General features: G+C 44.1%; 1 protein-coding gene across 1 annotated transcript in view; it reads right to left on the bottom strand.

Moving 5' to 3' along the window:
• tmc3 (transmembrane channel like 3) overlaps positions 1-15,861 on the bottom strand; it is a 107,570-nt gene extending 91,709 nt beyond the window's left edge. The window contains exons 1-2 of the mRNA XM_085907594.1: positions 15,662-15,861; positions 7,487-7,633 (exon numbers count right to left, since the gene is read on the bottom strand). Coding sequence (XP_085763720.1) covers positions 7,487-7,633; positions 15,662-15,783 — 269 coding nt within the window. The 5' untranslated portion in view covers positions 15,784-15,861. The remainder of the gene's footprint in view (positions 1-7,486; positions 7,634-15,661) is intronic.
• Positions 15,862-19,311: the final 3,450 nt, after the last annotated feature.

Below are 19,311 nucleotides of genomic sequence, written 5' to 3'. Positions count from 1 at the left end.
CAGAAACTGCTCGGCGACCCAGTACTTGTCAGCAAGCACAAAACAACAGCTCTGCTGAAGCTGAGAAAAACGATCCCAGTCAGACACTGAGAAATATGATTGTTGAAAAATAGTGACAACTTATGTGCTGGTGGTTTAATCCAGATCATTGTTGTGCGTCCGATTAGAAACTCTGAAAAAGGGTCTTGGGTTTTCTGATGTTTTAATAAGATTAGCAGCCACAGTACAACTTGATGCTTCAGACAACGTCTGAGTGTGTAGGGGGTACTTGCGTGTGTGTGTGGTTTGTCCTTACGCACACTGAAGCAGGGTAAACTGCACTCGGCTGAACTAAACAAAGGATATGAATAGTCAGAACAGTCAATCTATAGCCACTGTTCTTCCTTTTTTTTTCGCCTTTCCTCCTTCTTCAACATACAATGCAACTTGGGCTCTAAGTTCCGCCCCATTAAAGGAGTCAGTCTCACAGCCCTCTAGCAGCCTTTTCTACGATTGTGGTGCCAACAAAAATTTACAAGTAGAAACCTCGAAGTTTACCCATATACCTTAACCCAGGGGAGGGCAACCTTTTTGACTTGCGGGCCGAATTGGGTTCGCAATTTTGACTGGGGGGCCAAACCAGGAGTAGATGGATGTAATGTTTGTGTGAAGTAATATAAATGACACGTAAAGGTCACTGCATAAAAGGTTCTGGCCTTTAGTAGGTAGTAAAGCATGGATATTCGGAAAAAAAGCTTTTTGAAAAGTGATTCTCATTAAATACAACACTGTTATTATGAATAACAGTTTCCATCACTTCAGCGGCTGCAGGTCAGATTTATGAAAGATGTTTATCTTATGAGGCGAAATCACATAAAACAGCAAACATTCTGACCAAATACATCATCTTGAAGAATCAGTGAAAGAATACATCTAAATAAAGTCATAAAGAAATCAAAACGGCAACACGGTGATGGATATCTGAAAATCAGAGCAGAGCTTTAACTCACAAACACCTGGTGACAAAGGTAAGGAAACGGGAAACACTTTCTTAAAGTCGGCCTTAAAACCTTTAAAAGTTAAGATTAGTTGCAAACCTCAATGTCCTTGAGCATCCTGCATCGTTTGAAAATGAGAATGGTTGTTAGTTTCAATCCCTGCTATTTGTACAAATTATTTTCAAAATTCCATTTTTTTTTTACAACAAACTAGAGAAACTCCCCTTGATTTTCAGTGGGAACAGTGTTATTTGTCTCCCTTTTTTTTGCTAGTGCATCATAGTCTGAAGTAAAATTTGTTGTGGCCTTTCTTAGGATAGATCCGCGGTGTCCGTTAACCTAAATCTGTGACGGGGCTTTGTTGATGTTCAGGTGGCTGAACGTCTGCTCATACACGTCGGTCGAGCCAAATCGTCCACTCTTATTTTAAACACTCGGCACTTAGTGTCCGCCTTTCTTTTTCTCGGGCCACTCATTTTAATGGAAGGATTCCAGGGGAGAGGCGGCTCGGTGAGGCACTGGGTAGCACGTCCGCCTCACAGTTAGGAGAGTCCAGTTTGTGGTCGATTCCACCTCCGGCCCTCCCTGTGTGGAGTTTGCATGTTTTCCCCGTGTCCGCGTGGGTTTTCTCCGGGCACTCCGGTTTCTCCCCACATCCCAAACTGGTTGGTAGGCCGATTGAAGACTCTAAATTGTCCCTAGGTATGAGTGCGATTGCTAGGTATGTGTGCCCTGCGATTGGCTGGCAACCGGTTCAGGGTGTCCCCCGCCTACTGCCCGATGACGGCTGGGATAGGCTCCAGCACGTGGGGACAAAGCGGTTCAGAAAATGGATGGATTCCAGGGGAAGGTTTGTGAGTGGCATTAGCGTAAAACTGTATCGGAAAGCTCAGCACGTGAATTACGACGTCACAGGCCACACTCGAAATTCGGCACGGATAGAAATAGAGCGCGGAGTGCGCCGGGTCCATACTACTGAGTACGTACATGCACTTGTGACTGTGCACTGAGCTTTCTGACTCGGCTTCTGGGAGTAAATGTGCAGGCGGGCGTTTCCCCATCTACTGGGGAAACGCAGTCAGTGCAGGGAAAATGACATTAAAAAAAAGTATAATATTCTGGTTTGGCGGGCCAGATTAAACGGCCCCGTGGGCCGGATGTGGCTCGCGGGCCGTAGTTTGCCCATGTCTGCCTTAACCTCTCAAACATCTCCCAGAGAGAAACGAATCAGCATCACTTGAGATGTTGCCCCCTGCTATGCTGGAGAATTCAGATGTCTTACCCTGGAGTTGCCCCAGCAGAAAGCTATAATGCCAATTTACTTGGTGAATGGCCTCGTTAAGGTAATGGAAGTCGTCCTGTCAGCGTATGTATTCAAGCCCGACTCCAAGTTGCTAAAACCGGTCCCTCGTTTTGCCGTTTCTTCCGTAAAGTGACTATTTTAGTATTCAAGTCAGAGTCTTTACTGTCCAAAATCCTACTTGTCACTGCTTGCAATGGCAGATCGTTGTTGATTGTGGATCAATCTGTAGTATCCTCCTCCAAGGAGTTATCATTCGTCAAAGAAGTTTCATCTGAAACTTTAGGGTTTAGCAGGGGTTTAGCAGGGGCTTCTCTCTTGTTACATTTCCCCTTGGGCATTTAGAAGCCAAATGATGTACAAAAACAAAATCATCTGTCACACCAGTAAGTAATTGCATCAGAGGTAATTTAAACTGTCCAATGTTATTTTGCAAAAAAGATATTTTCAAAAACGGTTGCCCCAGTTACATGCTTCTGCTACCGACAACCAACCTCTACACATCATTGGCGGTCACTCTTGGTCCTTGTGGGTCTTCAGATGAGCGTGAAGGCCGATCCTGGACCCAATTGTTCTTGTGCAGTGTGGGCAGGTGAAAGTAGTGGTGGTGGTGGGTTTGGGCTGGGCCTGTTTGGTGGATGCTCTTTCCTTTTTGAGTCTGTGCTTGTCTTCTGCAGTATGGTGGAGGTCGTCGTTATAAAGTGCAGCACCCTCACGGACAAGGTTTCTCCATGACAACCTATTTTTTGCCATCTCTTGCCAAGTTTCAAGGTCTATGTGGAACCTTTTGATGTTTGTTTTGATGTTATCCTTATACCTCATTTTCTGGCCTCCTGGGGCACGTTTTCCTTCAGCAAGCTGGGAGTAGTGAACTTGTTTTGGAAGGCGGAAATCAGCCATGCGGACAACATGACCAGTCCATCTGAGCTGGTGTTGAGCGATGGTGGCGGCGATGGTGGAGATGTCAGCCTCCTTCAGGACGCTGGTGTTAGTGCGTGGATCCTCCAACTGATCCTGAGGAATTTTCTGAGGCATCTCTGATGGTATATCTCCAACTCTGCAATCCCGATGCGGGGGTCGAGGGCCGACAAGTGCTAAATCACACTACACTACATTCCTTAGCTAATCATCGTTGCTAAAACCACTATCTCCCCTCCCTTTAGTGTAGCAACGCCTCTGTAACCAGGGCAACCAAAACATTAAAAACAGGAGCACGTGGAGGAGGAACTGAGAATTGGTGGGGATTGTAACTGAGCTTCCTTTCTCTATCGTTCTCCTCACGAGTAAACTCATCCTGGTTGTCTTCTCCTCTTTGTTCTAGCACGTGATGTAGTGTCTGATGATATTTAGACCCAACAGTGAGGTCTATGAAGGCCATGAGTAGTGGTAAATTTTGTTCCCTGCATTTTTCTTGGAGTTGAGGAGCAATGAAAATCATGTCTGTAGTGCCTCTGTTTGGGCGGAAACCACTTTGAGACTCGGGAAGGATGTTTTCTGACAGGGGTGTGAGTCTGTTGGCCAAAACTCGAGCTAGGGCTTTGCCTGTGGTGGACAGAAGGGAAATGCCACGGTAGTTCCCGTGGTGTGCCTTGTCTCCCTTCTTAAAGATGGGGACAACTAGGGCATCCCTAAGTTGTGCAGGGATGTTCTCTAGTTCCCATATTTTGAGAAGCAGGGCATGGATATGTCAGAGGAGATTGGGTCCGCCTTCCTTCAGGACTTCTGCTGGGATGCCATCAGGGCCGGCCGCCTTGTTGTTCTTCATCTTCCTAATTCCATCCTGCACCTCTGGGTTGTTCTCCAATCTTCTCAATTACGGGCTGTTGAGGGAGTTTTTCAAGGGCCTCCATCTCCGGAGTGGTGTCACTGTTCAGAAAATCCTTGAAAGGCTCTTTCCACCTGTTTGTTATTGCTCTCTTTTCATTCAGCAGCGTGCTGAACCTCAGGCTGTTGTTGGTAGGTGGTATCACCGAGCCCCTCAATGTTAAGCTTTGGCCGACTCTGTCTTTTCTGCATCCTTCTTTTCCGCAAAAAGCGGAAACACATGATGGAGCGAATGAGGCGGTCCAGCAATCACTGGTCATTCCTCTGGTGTTAAGCACGTCACAACGGTCTTTGGTACGGACAATGACATAGCCAACGAGGTGCCAGAATTTACTGCGAGGATACATCCATCATGTTTTGAATGTATTCTTTTTGTGGAAAAGTGTGTTGATGATCACTAGGTTGTGTTCTGAGCACTGTCAGCAGTAGTGTGCCATTTGAGTTGATGTTTCCAACCCCTTCTATTCCCAGCGTGCCTCTCCATAGATGATGGTTTCGTCCCACTCTGGCATTGAAGTCTCCAAATAGAATTATCTTGTCCTCCTTGGGAACTTTGGATAGGATGGTGTCAAGGTCAGCATAGAGGATCTCCTTTACTTCATCCTGTGCATCAAGCGTTGGAGCATACGCACTAATAACGGTGGCCATTTGACTGCTTGCAAGCATCAAACGCATGGTCATATGATACCCACAGGGAGTTCATAGAGGTGGTTGATGAGGCCGTTCTTTATGGCAAAGCCCACGCCATGGATACGTGGCTCATTTGCAGGCTTTCCCTTCCAGTGTATCCGCCTTTCTCCTCCTTCATCTGCCTGTCATCAGCCAGTCGCGTTTCGGAGAGCGCTGCGATGTCAATCTGGAACCTTAGCTCTCTTGAGATAATGGCAGATGTCCATGAGAGTCCTCACATTCCAAGTTCCAAAGTAGAATCGTAATTTATGTTTCTGATCGTGTGGTGGTGATCAATCTGGATGCGGTAGTCCAGACAGGAGTTTTAAGGCAGTCCATTTTTAGGGTACCTTTTCTAACCAACTCCCCTACTGGGGTGAGCAGAATAGATCTTAAACAGGGCTGCTCAGTCATGGGTGCTGCTGCCGAAAAGCTCTTTGTACCTCAGTCCAAGATCTTAGCGACTGAATCTATCACCCACCGGCTGTGTGCCAGGTTGTGGCAAGGAGCTCCCAGACTACACTGTCCTGCTCCCGTCACCACTTCCTGGTCGCCACAGGACTTTTTCTATCCGGGATGTAAAGTATGATGGGTTTCCTTTCAGGTGGACGCCTGCGTGTGATGTCTTTTAACGTGGGGAGACTCATGCACCTGCAACCACCACACAGCCCCTTGGCAGATGGGGGCCTGGTTCCAATGGCATGGAGAACCACGACGACTGGAGGCCATCCTCTGTTGCAGCCTTCATCCATCTTCAGTGCCGTTGTGACATCGTCATCATCCGCCGTTGAGGTCTTATTGGATCGCGCTTTGTCTGGAACCTCGCCCCCTTACGTCATAGGTAATGCCGGAACGGCACATTAGGGTCACACACAAGGAACACACAAGGTTCTCCACCATGTCAAGGTGGCGATCCAAGAGAACACACACGCGCACACACATACATTCACACTTCCCATGCCCCCCCCGCAGTAGACAGCAATGACCATAGGCCATAGTTCGGACAGCACTGTTGTAAATTTGCTGAAAAGGAACCAATTGAGTTATGTCTTGGAATTGTAGATATCATTTGCAGATATTCATAATTGCAACAGTGTATCTGTGTCTGTAATGGCAAATCACATACATGTGAATGAAAAAACTAACAGTATTTTTCTTAGGTGAAATGAATTAAAAATATCTGAAATGATATTTGTGGATAGCAGAAATATAGTTGTAGTATCCGAATATAGTTGCAGTATCTGGAATTTTCTTTTTGACTGGCTAAAATTAAAATACAGATAGCTGCAAATTTTATCGAGTCGAGCTGTTAAATTTTGAAAGGATTTGCTGTACGCAGGATGGTCTGGATTGCACGGCGGATCAGAATTCTCACAAGGACTCAAATTCGTACATACTGTAAATATCCACCGACAGATACCATATCACAACTATCCTGACTGCCCTGTCACGTATCCGTGCATGTGCCTGACTAAAGGCATATATGACAAAATAAAAAAATAGTGTTATTCCGTATATCCATTACTCTGGCAATTGCTACTTTCCCCCCTGGCTTGTGCTGTTTTGGAATTAGGATTTTATATGGTGTATGTACAGTAAATGTTATGTTACATTTAGTTTGTTTTTACATCTTCATCAATTGTGTCATTTTAAATTATTGCTTATGTATAAAATTGCAACTCATTAAATTCAATCTGTACATGAATTCAATAGGGCACCCATTTACCCAGTAATGACAGCGAGCTGAGAAGGCTGGTAGATAGATATTGAGCAGTGATAACAAAATAATTATTTCAAACAGGACTGTGGGAAATAAGATGAGAGCTGCAGGTTAATGTTTAGCGCCCTTCTTAAAGCAAATGTGGTTAAATATCACTTTGATATAAATGCGGCTGGAAATGTGACAGAGTTGTGGAATAATATAATATATGAGCTATTATTGCAGTGGAAGTGATCCCACACATTCAGCCTGAGATTAAAGGGGGGCGTAAAAATGCAGAATTGCTTCCCATACTTGATGGGGGTAATAAACTTGCAGTAATAACAAACTGCCCGTATAAAGCCTCCTATCAAAGGCACATACTCAGCATATCTGAGAAACTCCATCTTTTCAAGTTTCTCTTCAAAGTCAAAGTCTGCTTTATTGTCAATTTCTTCTCATGTTAATAATAATAATAATAATAATAATAATAATACATTTTATTTGTATGGACACACAAAGAGATCGAAATTACGTTTCCCACCATCCCACGGTGACTAGACACATTACACAATACATACAAGCAAATAGCACAAAGATTAAAACAAATACATAAGAGCGATGAATAAGTAATAAGCAAATAACCTAAATAAATAAATAATAAATACATAGATAAATAAGAGGGGCAAAATTCTGTCTGTTAGCCACATTTAGCCAAATTTGGGTGAAAGAATTTCCATTTGTTTTATTAACCTGGATAAATCAATTAGTAATTACTACATGTTTTAAGGCCTGTTATCTTACATTTGTCCATTTTCAGAGGGTAGCCTCAGATACAATTAGTTGGTTGTGTGTAAATCGTCCAAAACCTATCATCATATAAGTTAAAGGAGCTGCATCATGCCATTTTAGGCTTTCCACAGTAAATTATTGGTTTTGATTTTCGATTTATGATTATAAAAAAATAACTTTTGGGAACTTTAACCCCAAAAATTATTTAAAAAGACCATACAGTACTTCAAGACTTTGAGCTTGCGTCTCATTGGCCAGGGTCTCATCCGAATATTGGCGATGATCTCCTTCTGATACTGAATGTTCTGGAACATCTCCTCTGGATCATCACTGTCCACCCGTTCATCCACTTTGTCATCTTCATCAGAAAAACTGGAGAGAAGGATGGAGAGTAGTTATACCCAGTTTTTAGTTTGAAACATTCCATTAAAAATTTCACTTTGAGGCATTCAGAGTGTCAAGTCTGTAATCTGTACTGCTAGTTCTGTCATGTCTGTCCAGTGTATAACTAAAATTAGAAGTGACAAATCACTTGAGAAATCCATACCTTGTGTGGACTTCTGGAATCTGTTGTTTGCGTGCGTGTGTGTGTCTGTGTACACAGGGCATGTGATGCGTCAATGCAGTAGTGTTGGAGTAGTAGTGCCTGTAGTTTGTGCATGCTGTATGCTGCTTCTGCTTGCCACTTTTCTGCTTTCAGCTACTGCCACCGGCTAGCCCTCTATTTCCGGGGCTGAAAAGAGGAGCCGAGTGCATAAGCCTCCTCCGCCGGTACACAGCCTTTCCATTGCCAAGACTTGCACACGCCTCCTCGTGGCCACACACGGTAACTGGCACCTTGCGTTCCCAGGCTAAGTTGTGCAGGATCTCGGAGCAGCAGTGGGCCCCAGAGATGTGGCATGTAGGCCCACCGGTGTGTGGACAAGCCCTACTGCCCATCAGCCACTGTCCCTGCTGTGGGTAAACAGCCCAGCTTTGGGTAAATAGTGAAGACCTCAACAGCGGACCAGGCGGAGGATGATGGCTGACCTAAGAGGAGGCGTCACAACGGCTGGGAAGGCGGATGAAGGCTGCAGCAGAAAAGGGTCACCAGTCGTCTTGGTCTCCTTACCACTGGATTCTGACCCCAATCTGTCAAGGACAGTGTGGTGACTGTCTGTGCACCAGTCTCCCCACGTTAAACAAAGTCACGCACAGGCGTCTTTTTCAGGGAATCCATTTTACATCCCAGATTAAAGTCCTGTGGCGACGAGTAAGTGGCAACGGGGGCAGGATTGTGAAGTCTGGAAGCCGATAGTCACAAGCTGGCACATCAAGCGGTGGATGTTAGATGATCGATGGGCTCTTGGACCGAGGCCGAAAGAGCTCTTTGGTAGCTGCCGTGACCACCACCTCTGGAAGGGCACCATTGGAAAGGAAGGCATTGGAAACATCAACTCCAACGGGGTTTTGCTTCTTAGCAAATGTGCTCAATACGACCTTACCATCACAGAATACCATCTTTCGCCAGAAGAACAAATTCAAGGGCTCATGGAGACACCCTCGCTCTAAACAATGGCATCTTATTGACTATGTCATTGTCAGAGCCAGGGATCAGCGCGACGTGAGCATCACAAAAGTCATGATAGATTCAGAGGCCTGCTGGACAGATCACCGCCTGATACGATCCACAATGTCCATCAGACTCAAGAGGAAGAGGAAACTGCAAAAGAAGTTGAGCCGGCCGAGACTAAACCTTGAGACCCTGAACAAAACTTCCGCCCTGCAGCTGTTTCAGACCTCTCTTGGAGAAAGCCTCAATCAGGAATACCCTGACAACATTGAAGAACACTGGAGCCTGCTCAAGTCTTCCATCCTTGATACCTGCAGTGCCACTCTCGGGCACAAGTCCAGAAAGCATCAGGACTGGTTTGATGAGAATGACACAGAGATAGAACAGCTCATCTCCAAGAAAAGGGAAACCTTTCGTGTCTGGCAAAATGACATCACCTGCAAAGCAAAGAGACAGGCTCACTCCAGAGCCAAGGCTGACGTCCAGAGCCGGGTGAGACAGATTAAAAACTCCTGGTGGACTGAAAGGGCACTGGAAATCCAGAGTTTGGCAGACTCTGGTGACACCAGAGGCTTTTTCAGCACTACTAAGGCTGTCTACGGGGCCAAGCCATCGCAGCAAAAAACCCCTACGCTCTAAAGACGGGCAGGATCTGTTGAAGGGCAATGAGTCCATAAACAACCGGTGGAGAGAGCACTTTCAGGAACTCCTCAACCGTGACAGCACAATTCAGTCAGATCTTCTCAGTCATATCCCTCAGAGTCCCATCAGGGAAGACATGGGTGAACCTCCCACATTAGCAGAGGAAGAACAACAAGGCCTCTGGGCCAGATGGGATCCCAGCCGAGGTCCTAAAGGAAGGTGGACCAGAGCTCCAGCGCCACCTCCATTCCCTCTTTTTGAAGGTCTGGGAAAAAGAAGTACTCCCCTCGGAGCACAGGGATAGTGCCCATTTTCAAGAAAGGGGACAAAGCGGATTGTGGGAACTATAGGGGCATCTCGCTCCTTTCAACAGTTGGCAAAGTACTTGCTCGTGTTCTTGCCAATCGCCTACTGCCATTGTCTGAGGAAGTTCTCCCAGAATCGCAGAGCGGTTTTCGCCCATCTAGAGGCACTGCAGACATGATCTTTACAGCACGCCAACTCCAGGAGAAATGCCGTGAACATAAACAGCCTTTGTTCATGGCTTTTATAGACCTGACAAAGGCCTTTGACACGGTGGATCGCCAGGCCCTCTGGAGCATCCTTCTGAGGTATGGTTGCCCAGATAAATACGTCAGAATACTGCGATTATTACATGACGGAATGACAGCCACAGTGCTCAACAACAGCTCTTTGACTGAGCCTTTCACTGTAGAGACATGGGTCAAACAGGGATGCACCCACCCTGTTCTCTATCTTCATTGCCACCATACTCCATCTAATTGGCAAAGAACTACCACACGGAATCCCAATTAGGTACAGAACTGATGGCAGGCTCTTCGACCTTAACAGGTTCAAAGCCAAAACCAAGATCAGAACCACCACGGTCATGGAGCTCCAGTATGCAGATGATAATGCCATTGCAGCACACTTTGCAGAAGACCTCCAGGGCATCCTGAACTCCTTTGCTAAGGCATACAGAGCCCTGGGTCTGACCGTGCACACCAAGAAGACCCAGGTGCTACATCAACCCCCACCCAACCAGCCATCTACTTTGCCCATCATAAATGTGGACAACACTGCACTTGAATATGTCCACCACTTCCCTTACCTCGGCAGCCTTCTCTCCTCCAAGGTGGACATTGACTCTGAGGTCAACCATCGCCTGAGCTATGCCAGTGGAGCGTATGCCAGACTCCGGAAAAGAGTCTTTGAAGACAGAGACCTCCGGGTTGACACCAAGCTCCTGGTTTGCAAAGCTGTGGTTCTCCCCACCTTACTTTATGGGGCAGAATCATGGACAACCTACAGCAGGCACCTAAGCAACACCACCAGAGAACCTTGAGGAAACTACTCAGGATCAAATGGGAGGACAGACGCACAAACATCAGCATTCTGGAGGAAGCCAGGATACCGAAATAGAAAGAATGCATGCACGACTATGCACGGCGGTGGAAAGATCTAAGCTTCCGATTTGTTTATTCAAAGCTACCCAGAATCCGGAGGAAAAAATAATCACATGTATAAAAATTAAAATCTTAACGTTACTCTTCATGGGCGGCTCGGTGGAGCAGTGGGTAGCGCGTCCGCCTCACAGTTAGGAGGGTGCTGGTTCGATTCCACCTCCGGCCCTCCCTGTGTGGAGTTTGCATGTTCTCCCCGTGTCCGCGTGGGTTTTCTCCGGGCACTCCGGTTTCCTCCCACATCCCAAAAACATGCTTGATAGGCCAATTGAGCACTCCAAATTGTCCCTAGGTGTGAGTGCGAGTGCGAATTGTTGTTCGTCTCTGTGTGCCCTGCGATTGGTTGGCAACCGGTTCAGGATGTCCCCCGCCTACTGCCCGATGACCGCTGGGATAGGCTCCAGCACGCCCGCGACCCTGTGGGGACTAAGCGGTTCAGAAAATGGATGGATGGACGTTACTCTTCATATCTCACTCACTCACTCACTCACTCACTCACTCACTCACTCACTCACTCACTCACTCACTCACTCACTCACTCACTCACTCATTTTCTATAGTGCATACACCATAAAAAAAATACATTTATCTTGGTTTATATAGGAGCAAATGCCACTTATTATTTCTGCGTAGATTCTCAATCTGATATTACTATGACTATACTCACCAACACAGAATAATCGACATATCTTGACTATTTCAGGGGTGTCAAACTAATTGTTGTCGGGGCCGCATCAGTCATAGTTTCCTTTGAAGGGCCATTATGACTGTCAACCCAAATAAATGTATGAATGTCTAATACTATATACAGCAGGGGTGCTCAAGTCCGGTCCTCGAGAGCCCCTAAGTGCAGCCCTGCTACAGCACACCTGATTAAAATGATGAACTCATCCGCAAGCTTTGGAAAAGCCTGATAATGATCCTGATGATTTCAATCAGGTTTGTTGCAGTAGAGATGCATCTAAATCAGGCTGGGTAGGGGCTCTTGAGGACCCGACTTAGTATGTATTTATGTATGTATGTACTATGTCTGGCTTTTGTATGATTCATTTCCTTGCTGAGTTGGAGGTCCAATGTCAGGAAGAGGGTTGACAAAAATTCTGACAGAAGTATAAAATATTAGAGTTTTGGTGGAACTTAAATGCATCAGGTGTTGCAGCACAACATACGCTAGGTTCCATACCTGTCCCGATGGAAAAAAAACATTAGTACCGCTCAATCACACTCCTCAGCCTCCCTGGTAAGGTCTATTCAGGGGTGCTGGAGAGGAGGATCCGTCGGGAGGTCAAGCCTCGGATTCAGGAGGAGCAGTGTGGCTTTCGTCCTGGCCGTGGAACAGTGGACCAGCTCTCCACCCTCGGCAGGATCCTCGAGGGTGCATGGAGTTCGCCCAACCAGTCCACATGTGTTTTGTGGACTTGGCGAAGGCGTTCGACCGTGTCCCTTGGGAGGTTGTGTGGAGGGTGCTTCGGGAGTACGGGGTGCCGAGCCAACTGATAAGGGCGGTTCAGTCCCTGTATCACCGATGCCAGAGTTTGGTCCGCATTTCCGGCAGTAAATTGGATTCATTCCCAGTGAGGGTTGGACTCCGCCAAGGCTGCCCTTTGTCACCGATTCTGTTCATAATTTTTATGGACAGAATTTCTAGGCGCAGCCGAGGCGTTGAGGGGGTCCAGTTTGGGGACCTCAGCATCTCGTCACTGCTTTTTGCAGATGACGTGGTGCTGTTGGCTTCTTCAGGCCGTGATCTCTAGCTCTCACTGGAGCGGTTCGCAGCCGAGTGTGAAGCGGTCGGGATGAGGGTCAGCACCTCCAAATACGAGTCCATGGTCCTCGGTCGGAAAAGGGTGGAATGCCCTCTCCAGATCGGGGATGAGATCCTGCCCCAAGTGGAGGAGTTCAAGTATCTTGGGGTCTTGTTCACGAGTGAGGGCAGGATGGAGCGCGAGATCGACAGGCGGATCGGTGCAGCGTCGGCAGTAATGCGGACTCTGTACCGGTCCGTTGTGGTGAAGAGAGACCTGAGCCAAATGGCAAAGCTCTCGATTTACCGGTCGATCTACGCTCCTACCCTCACCTATGGTCACGAGCTATGGGTCGTGACCGAAAGAACGAGATCCAGGATACAAGCGGCCGAAATGATTTTCCTCCGCAGGGTGTCCGGGCTTTCCCTTAGATATAGGGTGAGAAGCTCGGTCATCCGGGAGAGACTCGGAGTAGAGCCGCTGCTCCTCCACGTTGAGAGGAGCCAGATGAGGTGGCTCGGGCATCTCATCAGGATGCCTCCTGGACGCCTCCCTGGGGAGGTGTTCCGGTCATGTCCCACCGGTAGGAGACCCCGGAGACAACCCAGGACGCGCTGGAGAGACTATGTCTCTCGGCTGGCCTGGGAACGCCTTGGGATCCCCGGGATGAGCTGAATGAAGTGTCTGGGGAGAGGGAAGTCTGGGAGTCCCCCCTAAAGCTGCTGCCCCTGCGACCCAACCCCGGATAAGCGGAAGAAGATGGATGGATGGATGGATGGATGGATGGATGGATGGATGGATGGATGGATGGATGGATGGATGGATGGAGTACCCCTCAAGTACCGTATTTCCCGGACTAAAAGGCACACCGTATTATAAGGCGCACCTTCAATGAATGGCGCATTTCAAAACTTTGTCCATATATAAGGCGCACCAGATTATAAGGCACATAAAATAGAACCTATACTGCAACAAACTGAGGTTGACTAGGGTTGCGGTATGCATCCACTGGCCAATAACCAGTGAGCCCTCTGTAAACAATCGCGTTTCTCAAACTATCCTATAAAATGATCAGAACTGACTAAAGTTCGATCTAACGCATTGGTACTGCTTACCTATGTTTTCCTTCCATATCGATCCGTAAATTTACTCGAAACATTAACTGAGCCAGCCTATTTTGACATGAAATAGCCTCGTATCACTATAGGATTTGCCACCCGCAAACTCCCATGAGCCTCAGCTTGTAGACTCCCATGAGCCTCCGCAAAGTGTGAACAATTGCGTTTCTCAAACGAGCGCTTATAAAATGATCGGAACTGACTAAAGTTCGATCTAACACCTTGGTACTGCTTACCTATGTTTCCCTTCCATATCGATCCGTAAATTTACTCGAAACATTAACTGAGCCAGCCTATTTTGACATGAAATAGCCTCGTGCTTATAGCAGTTATCACTATAGCATTAGCCACCCGCAAACTCTCATGAGCCTCAGCTTGCAGATTCCCATGAGCCTCAGCTAAGTGTAAACAATCGCGTTTCTCAAACGAGCGCTTATAAAATGATCGGAACTGACTAAAGTTTGATCTGACACCTTGGTACGGCTTTCCTATGTTTCCCTTCCGTATCGATCCGTAAATTTACTCGGAACATTATCAGAACAGCCTATTTTGACATGAAATAGCCTTGTGCGTATAGCAGCTATTACTATAGTATTAGTCACCCGCAAACTCCCATGAGCCTCAGCTCGCAGACTCCCATGAACCTCGGCAAAGTGTAAACAACCGCGTTTCTCAAACAAGCACCTATTAAATGATCGGAACTTACTAAAGTTCGATCTAACACATTGGTACTGCTTACCTATTTCCCCCTTCCATATCGATCCATAAATTTACTCGAAACATTAATGGAGCACCCTATTTTGAAATGAAATAGCCTCCGGGTACAACAGCTATTCAGTGACGCCTCCTGACCACGGTTGCTATAATGCTGGTAAGCGATGCAACCTTGTAATTTACTAGTCGTACTAAAACGTACAGAAAATTTTGGCAGAGCACTGTGTACAACCAGGAAGGATCAACAAATTCATCAATTGATCCATATATAAGGCCCACTGGACTATAAGGCGCACTGTCGGTTTTTGAGAAAATTTTAGGTTTTTAGGTCCGCCTTATAGTCCGGAAAGTACGGTACCCCTTTTTTGTCACCTTAACGAACATGTGCACCCATCCCCAGCGCTATCTGTGCCTATGGTTGAGACCACCAACAAGCGTTCACTGCTGATTCATTATGCAATCTGATACAGAGTATGTATGTTAGGTGCTGAAAATCAACTGAGCAACCCATTTTACAAAACTCCATTAGGCTGTGGATGTTACACCAGTGATACCACTCAGCATTAGCAGAGGTAGAAAATAAGATTGAAATATTTTACAACAAACTTGTAATATCATAATTTTTATGACTGCCAAACAGAGTTTTACTTTCATACACATAGAAGACTGCTTAGAAAATGATATAAATGCATTTGGATTAATCTGATTTGTTAATTTGCAAGCATTATACATGTTACTTTTTATCCTGTTAAAGCAATTATTTGGAGACAATCGTGTATATGCAATTAAATTAGTACAGTATAGCGGACTTTATCCCCAATTTATCTCATTTATACAAACAGATCTTCATAAATTAGGCTGAATAGCACACTTCCCCCCTCCTTAATCATGATTACTAGAGTAACATTTTCATTTTGTAAGCAATTCATAAGAGGTCCATACGTGTGTAATGTGTGAGGCAAATCATAGTAAATATGTACCCCCTATTTTTAGTTATTGCTTGCTACAGGTTTATTTGAAGAGATAGACCAGAGAAGGAGTTTAATACAATGGGCGAAAATAAGATCATATAGTACACAGAATGGCTTACAGTAGTAGTACTTAGTGGCTAGATTTGGCATATGTCAAATACTCATTGGTAGGAGGACAATTTGGTAATTACTCACCCCTGGTCTTGATCCTGGTAGGCTGAATAAATCCTTCTGGAATTCTTCCTGACACTCTTGTGCCGCTTGGCTGCAGACAGAGATCTGCTACTTCCAACCAAGGATTCTGAAACTGTGCTCATGTTGTCTCTTCTCAGAGTATGTCTGTATGTCTGATCTGGAGCCCCACTAAAACATCCGCGCCCCAGCAGAAGAACCTAAATGTCCTTTAACATCAGGCCAATCAGTGGCATTCTGAACGCTTAAAGGGCCAGTGCCAACTCTTTCTTGGGTTGTGAAAATTAAATCATCTCAAAACTGGTGGCTGGTTTGAGTGTTTTTTTTATTATTATTTTTTTTTAGGTGAGTCAGATTGGATTTAATTTTCAGAAGTGTATACATGAAATAATTTGTTTTCCAACTGAATAGCCTGGTTTTGTTAATCTAATTTTTCAAAAGTCAAAGTGAGGTGTTTGAATTACATGCTCACGTCCGGTATCATCTGGTTCACACATTGTAATAATTCAGCGGGGTTTGTCCAAAATAATGGAGCCATCTCACTGTGTGTGAGTGTTTCTGTTTGGGGAGTTAGCAATTTCGCAAGATTTGAATGTAAAGTCACTTTACTAATCCCTCCCTGATATAAGTGCCACCGCTCACTGATGACTGCATGAGTGTGATTCTCAAACATTTCCATTATGAAAGTACCAAGTTAATTGATAGAGAGAAGGCTGTCGAGCTTCAACAAAATAGCAGCACTATCAATACATAAGATAAACAAGTCAATCAACTTATGCTTGCCCACACCACATTAAATCCTAGCACAGGGTAGACAGTTCTAATACAATGTATCACACATAAAATGTGAACAGTGGGAACCAAAACCCCTGAATTGATGTATTACATTTTTTTAAGTATTGCATTGGGCGGCACAGCTATGGAGATAGGAGGCGGTTTCCAAGTGCCCTCTTCACGGTGCAGATGTGCTTCCTCCATTTCAAAGACTCTTGTGTACAACTATAGCGGAGCATTTAAAGGGAATAAAAGGAACTTATTTTAATGTCCATGACTGAAATCAGCTTTGACCAATCCCACAGCTGTGAAAAGCTCCCTCTCACAGATTGGGTCCGACCTGCCTCTGCACAGTTACGCTATGCGCCGCAAAATGATTTACGTTGGTAATAAACATGGCTTGAAGTTTTATTTCAGGGAATGTACAATCAATCAAAAAATAGAGGTGAAAAACGTAACTTGTCAAGTAGAAATGTTCCTAATTTCTTGTTGCTACTAAATCCACAGATGCCTGAGGGCTCTTGCTCTATTTTTTTTTGCTAGTCGTATGCTCAATTTTAGCAAATAAAATATGGGCATTTTTTCATGCTTCTGTCTCTAATTGATTGACTTTCCTTGGGCGCTTATCAAATCAAATTTAGAGGTACAAGATGGGGTCAGAGAGGGAGGATTTTTTTTTCATTCTCCATGGTGATATATGGTAAGCAATTTCATTTTCTATTAAATCATAAATGTAATTTTAACTGAAAAATAATTTTATTAGTCCATAACAATAAAAAAAAACACGCACATTAAGACCTATTGTGCCTCATTTCATACTAATGAAAGTGTTAATATATTTTTTCAACTGATTGTAGGCCAATTTGGCCAAGCAGACAATCAAGAATTGAGACAAGTATTCCACTTTATGTAACATATTTTTACTTTGTTATAGTTGTTTAAATGTGCTGCATTTTACTTACAGCAGTCATTTAATAGCCATATGAGAGGAAAATATTAAACACCTTTGAGATTGCAGCACAATGACTAATGTATTGTTAAATCATTGAGACAGTATCAACTGATACTGTACTTGATTCTTACTTTTATACATTTCCTAATTGGATTTCTTTTTTCATACACCGTATTAAAAGGTCAAATGTGCATTTCTGTAGAGTCTTTTTTTCCTTTTGTAATGTATTTTATGAGTATTTGTTCCAGTAACATTTTTATAATGAGGGGCAGAAGGATGGCGCTAAAGTGAGACAGTGGAGGCTGGACAGATGTCCTTTATTTAATTGTTGACTGGATGATTAGACTCAATGGAGCACTTTTGATGCTGATGGCAGGGATGATGTAAAACCTCAGATAAAAAGCTGCCCATGTGAATAGGGGGATTTAACAGAGAATTGTAATAAATGCATTACATGTAAAAGCCTTAAAAATCACAATTAAATCTTTGTACCATCCATGTCACTATGGATGGAAGTCATTTGCATCATTATTTTTTCTCAAAGTTAAACTTTGACCCGTTTGGCCATTGTGTGCTCCCTCCCATATGGATGCGATTAAGTTCATATTCTGTCGCACATACAATGAAAACCTTTTGTAACAATACAATGTAAACTTTACATTGTAAAGGGTTGTCGTTTATAATTACAGACTAACAGTTCCTGCTGTAAGTTCAAGTTGTTCAAATTCCTACGAGAGAACAATCCAGTTGGAAATATATTTGACGGACATTTTGCAATATATTTCAGGATTTTAGTGCTCTAAACATAGAATAGAACATTAAATGGAAAAACAGGCATATATTGATCATTTTTCTTTAAATGTACAGAGTAATTCATGGATAATTTCATTTTGTATCACTTCTGTGAATCAATGTCACCAAAGCACTCAGTGAAGAAGACAAAATGGCGGCTTCACAAATATAATAAAACAAATTGTGGGTAATGCCTAAAAGCGATGTAGACTATGTCAAATTGTGTGTCGTGTATTTTGTATATCTATGATAAATATTTAATATATGTCCATGAGAATACTTCATTTTGTATGTAGACATTGAGTAAAGAAAATGAAATCTACCTATTTTGTTTTTCCAAAGAATATAAAAGGAAAATTATTTTTAAAAATATGATCCTGGAGTCTAATTTTGTGTTGACGCACCTTAGCTTAATTTGCAGTACTCAGCCTTTTACACAAGTTGTTTATTAGGTTGTGTATGAATTAGTAGTGACTCGAATAGCAATGCAAAGCAGTCATTAAAAAAAAATTACATTGTAGGATTTGAGTCAAAACTGGAAGTGTCCACTTCCACTACAAACTGCCAATGTATGGTTGGTATAGTGAGGATTGGTGCTATGAAGTGTTCCTTGAGGGTTTGGAATGTGGCTTCTGCCTCCAGAGACCATCTGAAACACATTTAAGAAAAGGGGAGTGCATTTTTACCAACTAACATGCTACTTTTCAGTTTGGAGCATGAAACAAAAGCAAAATATTTCATCTTCAATGAGAAAGCATTATGGGAGAAATCATCATTCATGCACTGGCCAGAAAAAGGTACAGTGTTTTCTACAAAAAAAAAAAAACATTATAAATATTCCGAGTAACAAGTTGTGTGAAGCGGAGGTGCAACTAATGCAGGAGGAGATGCCTGAATTTTGAATTTCTGTACAGCTTTATTTTTATTAATATTGTTTTTATTTATTTATATTTTAACTGTTTTTGTATTGTATTTTTCGATAAGACACCTGGCCCAATTGGTTTACTGATGCACCTGACCTTTTTACTTTTGAATTTTATTTATCAAGCGCACCATCGATGAAAATGTTGATTTCGAATCTTTTGTTAGTGTATTCATCGAATAATCATGCACTACAATTTTGAAATGTCATAAG

This window comes from Syngnathus leptorhynchus, chromosome 3, assembly GCF_054491065.1.
Source record: "Syngnathus leptorhynchus isolate UIUO chromosome 3, UIUO_Slep, whole genome shotgun sequence".
In the NCBI taxonomy this organism is placed as follows: Eukaryota; Metazoa; Chordata; class Actinopteri; order Syngnathiformes; family Syngnathidae; genus Syngnathus; species Syngnathus leptorhynchus.
Note: the sequence above shows the minus strand (reverse complement) of the source record. Positions and strands in the feature narration are given on the sequence as shown.